Here is a 4655-nt window from a genome sequence, read left to right as displayed (position 1 = left end):
GAGCCCCGCCGCAGCCCCCTGCCTGGCCCAGGCACCCCCCTCCCACGGGGACTCCGTCTCTATTTTGGGGGAAGGGGAGGCTCAGCGGAAGCCCCGAGTTATAATTAGCCCCACTCGGGTTTCCTGGATAATCTCAGCCCCGCCACCACCCCAGCTCAGGATGGCGGGGGCTGGGTGAGGGGTGACCGCCACGAGAAGCGGGCAGTTCCGACCCGGGGAATTTTGATCCCTTGGCTGGAGATGCCGGAACCACAGCAGCTGCGGCCCCAAAATAGCGCCCCCGCCCCCTGCAGCGGGGGATCTCCGGAGCTCGGAGAACGCAGGCGTCCCGGTTCGCCCTCAGACCCCTCCGCAATGCCCTACAGCCCCCAGACCCCCGCCCCAAGTTTTCTCCTCCTTTGCTTGGGGCGGGGAGCGCAGTTATTTTATCGGTTTCTACTGCCCCCCGCTGGCGGCAGTGTGCACAGCATCATCAGACGAATGAGGGACGAGTCCTGGGGTCCAAGGCTGGCGAACCCGTTCGCGGAGGCTAGGCGACAGGGGTGCGCAACTGATGGGCATCCACGGGTACCAGCACGCTGTGCCAGACAGTGGACGAGGCGGGCTGGGCGGGGCAGGGTGTGGAGTAGGCAGGATTTCGGGTGCCCCAGGACTTGCGGCCCCCACACCCTGAATGCCCTACCCACCCTCCAGGGCCCCAGCCCTGGCCAACGCAGGAGAGGCTGTGCCTTCACGCCACCGCACGCGCCCCCATTGGCACCTCCCATCATCGAGGGCTCCACCCCTGTCGGGTGGCCTCTGCGTGGACTGCAGCCTCTGGTGCGGGTGCCCACAAGGCTCACACTGGGCCCAATCCAGCCCACCCAGCGGGGGGAAGGAGGTGAGGGCGGTGGGTGCTCTGTGGGTCAGGGAGGGCATGCTTGGCAGGTCTCATCCGTTCCTTACATCTGTCTGTCTGGGTGCGTATGGGCCTGATATCTGTCCCCTCCGGCTTCTCACTGTCTGCCTGTGTCCTTGTCTCTGCTTGTCTGTCTCCTTCCCTCCATTTCTCTCCTCTTTGCCAACCTGCCCCACCTCCTCTGCAGCTTAGCGATAACCCCTGGGCAAGAGTGTTATCTAATCCCCTCCTGGCAGCCTCAGGCCTTCACCCTCTGCCTTTCTTTCTCCTAACAGCCACCTGCCTGCCTTGGCAGCCATCTGCCTGCCTTGGCAGCCATGAGGCCCCCATGGTGTCCCCAGCATACTCTCTTCCCACCGTTCCCACTTCTCCTCCTCCTCCTCCTCCTCTTCCTCCTGGGAGGAGGGGCAGAGGCTGAGCACCCAGAGGACCCGGAGCTGCTGGTGATGGTGCGTGGGGGCCGGCTTCGGGGCACCCGCCTAATGGCCCCTGGGGGCCCTGTCTCTGCTTTTCTGGGCATCCCCTTCGCAGAGCCACCCGTAGGCCCCCGTCGCTTTCTGCCACCGGAGCCCAAGCGACCCTGGCCAGGGGTGCGAGATGCCACAGCCTTCCAAAGTGTCTGCTACCAATACGTGGACACCTTGTACCCTGGCTTTGAGGGCACCGAGATGTGGAACCCAAACCGTGAGCTGAGTGAGGACTGCCTCTACCTCAACGTGTGGACACCGTACCCTCGGCCGAAGACCCCCACCCCTGTCCTCGTCTGGATCTATGGGGGTGGCTTCTACAGTGGGGCCTCCTCGCTGGATGTGTATGATGGGCGCTTCCTGGCCCAGGCGGAGGGGACTGTGCTGGTATCCATGAACTACCGGGTGGGAGCCTTTGGCTTCCTGGCCCTACCAGGGAGCCGGGAGGCACCAGGCAATGTGGGTCTTCTGGATCAGAGGCTGGCCCTGCGATGGGTACGGGAGAACGTGGCAGCCTTTGGGGGGGACCCGATGTCGGTGACTCTGTTTGGGGAAAGTGCAGGTGCTGCCTCTGTGGGCATGCACCTGCTGTCCCCACCCAGCCGGGACCTCTTCCACAGGGCTGTGTTGCAAAGCGGTGCACCCAACGGGCCCTGGGCTACGGTGACCATGGGAGAGGCCCGCCGCAGGGCCACACTGCTGGCTCGACTCATAGGCTGCCCCCCAGGTGGGGCTGGTAGCAATGATACAGAGTTGGTCGCCTGCCTGCGGACACGGCCAGCTCAGGACCTGGTAGACCACGAGTGGCATGTGCTGCCTCAGGAAAGTGTCTTCCGCTTCTCTTTTGTGCCTGTGGTAGATGGAGACTTCCTCAGTGATACCCCGGAGGCCCTCATCAACGCTGGAGATTTCCACGGCCTGCAGGTGACTAGTGGCTGCAGGGGGTAGAGCTGGTTCCTCTATGCCTGTTCTCCCACTTTCCCACCCTGCCCCTGGGGACCCAGGCATGAGGGCTCCTCAAGACCCACTTGCAAAGGCTTCTCTTCCCTGAGGGCTCAATCCCAGGGTGGCCAGTGGGACAGAGAGGAAAGAAAATGTGGGTATATTTTCTCCTCTCCGTCCCCCAATCTCATACTCTCTTCCTCCATGGTTCTGGGTCTGGAACTGTCCATCTCTCTGACTCTTTGTCCATCTGTTTCTGTCTGCCTGTCTGTCTGTGTCTGCCTCCACCCCCACCCCATTCCTTCATCCTGTTCCCCCAGGTGCTGGTGGGTGTGGTGAAGGATGAGGGCTCCTATTTTCTGGTTTACGGGGCCCCAGGCTTCAGCAAAGACAACGAGTCTCTCATCAGCCGGGCCCAGTTCCTGGCCGGGGTGCGGGTCGGGGTCCCCCAGGTGAGTGACCTGGCTGCCGAGGCTGTGGTCCTGCATTATACAGACTGGCTGCACCCTGAGGACCCAGCCCGCCTGAGGGAGGCCATGAGTGATGTGGTGGGTGACCACAATGTCGTGTGCCCTGTGGTTCAACTGGCTGGGCGACTGGCCGCCCAGGGTGCTCAGGTCTATGCCTACATCTTTGAACATCGTGCATCTACGCTTTCCTGGCCCCTCTGGATGGGGGTGCCCCACGGCTACGAGATCGAGTTCATCTTTGGGCTTCCTCTGGAACCCTCGCTAAACTACACCATTGAGGAGAGAGCGTTTGCCCAGCGGCTGATGAAATACTGGGCCAACTTCGCCCGCACAGGGTTAGCAGTGCCAAAGGGCGGATGGCCTCCGGGAGCCAGGGAGGCTGGGAGGACAAAGAGAAAGGGGGAGGAAGACAAGCAGAGACAGAGAGGAAGGGCCAGAAAGAGAGGGGAGAGTTCACAAAGGAAAGGAGACAAAGGGGGAGAGAATGACAAAGGAGAACGGAGAGAAAGGAAGGAGAAAGTGGGGTGGCAGATCCTGAAGAATCAAGGACAGTAATGGAGGGAGGCAAAGAGACGAGATGGACAAGGAGAGACAAAATTACAACAGCAGTCAGGAGCGTGAACTGTAAAGCTGGATCAATTAGATCACTGGTGATTTTATCTGGCACGCACACGCGTGTGCGTGCACACACACAGAGTTTACCTGTCTGAAGAAGGGGACAATAAATCCAATGTCACATGGGTGTTGTCAAAAGTAAATGTGATGTTTGTAGAGATAGGACTGGGCCTGGTTACATAACAAGAGCTCAATAAATCACCAATTTTTTAAATGAGAGAAACAAAGACAACGATGGGACAGGAAAATGGAGAGGAGAGACAGAAAGGGAAGACTCCAGATGATGAGGGGATACCGGAGAAGAGAAAGAAGGGTTAAAGCAACAGTGGGAGGGAAGGGATGGGGCTCCCCTTGGAGCTAAGAGGGCATGGGGTCTAGGAGCACCTGCCTCCTCTTCATCTCCATCCCCCAACCTCAGGGCGGGGCAGGCTTGACTGAGGCTGAGCCTTCCCTTTTTTTACACAGGGACCCCAATGACCCCCGGGACCCTAAAGCCCCGCAGTGGCCACAGTACACGGGGGTATCGCAGCAGTACGTGAGCCTAAACCTGCGGCCTCTGGAGGTGCGGCGGGGGCTACGAGCCCAGGCCTGCGCCTTTTGGAATGGCTTCCTACCCAAATTGCTCAGCGCCACGGGTATGTAGGGTCAGCGGGTAGGGGCTGGGCCCAGGGGCAAGAAATGGGGCGTGGAGAGAGAGAGGGGAGTGGAAGCGGGCGGGGTGTAACCCCTCTCTTCTCCCCACCAGCCTCGAAGGCTCCCAGCACCTGCCCAGGCCCCGCCCACGGGGAGGCTGCCCCGAGGCCCAGGCCCGGCCTCCCCCTGCCCCTCCTTCTCCTCTTCCTCCTCCTCTCCCGGCTCCAGCGGCTGTGACCACGGCCTCCTCCCACTCCGGCCTCTGGGGACCCCTCTTCTAATGAGTGGTCGGGCCGGGGGGGAGTGCCCCACTCAGGGATCTCCGACCCAGCGCCCCTCCCCCTCAAACCAAAAAGCTCACACTGGACAGGGCGTGGGGGAGGGTTGACCTACGATCCGTCTCAGGGACTCACACGCCTTTGTTGTTTAAATGGAAAAGCCCATTTTCTTTTTTTTATAAAATGATTCCTTGGAGCCTGAGACTGGTGTTGGGAGGAGAGGGAAGACTCGGGCTAGCTAGCAACTCCCCGTGGGGCTATAACCGTCAACCGTTTCTGTCTCTTCTCTTTTTCCCATCAACCCACGGATGCTCCCCGCCCCTGATCCCTTCTGTCCCCTTGTCTTCCGGTC

The 4655-nt window shown here is 60.8% G+C and overlaps 1 protein-coding gene across 1 annotated transcript in view; it reads left to right on the top strand.

The window, feature by feature from the left end:
- Window positions 1–6: 6 nt before the first annotated feature.
- The window catches only part of ACHE (acetylcholinesterase (Yt blood group)), a 5223-nt gene continuing 574 nt past the window's right edge, over window positions 7–4655 (top strand). Inside the window, exons 1-5 of the mRNA XM_006764704.2 lie at window positions 7–542; window positions 694–880; window positions 1174–2289; window positions 2628–3112; window positions 3858–4027. Of these exons, the coding sequence (XP_006764767.1) occupies window positions 241–542; window positions 694–880; window positions 1174–2289; window positions 2628–3112; window positions 3858–4027 (2260 nt within the window). The 5' untranslated portion in view covers window positions 7–240. The remainder of the gene's footprint in view (window positions 543–693; window positions 881–1173; window positions 2290–2627; window positions 3113–3857; window positions 4028–4655) is intronic.

The sequence above is a fragment of the Myotis davidii genome, unplaced genomic scaffold (genome assembly GCF_000327345.1).
Source record: "Myotis davidii unplaced genomic scaffold, ASM32734v1 scaffold901, whole genome shotgun sequence".
NCBI lineage: Eukaryota > Metazoa > Chordata > Mammalia > Chiroptera > Vespertilionidae > Myotis > Myotis davidii.
Note: the sequence above shows the minus strand (reverse complement) of the source record. Positions and strands in the feature narration are given on the sequence as shown.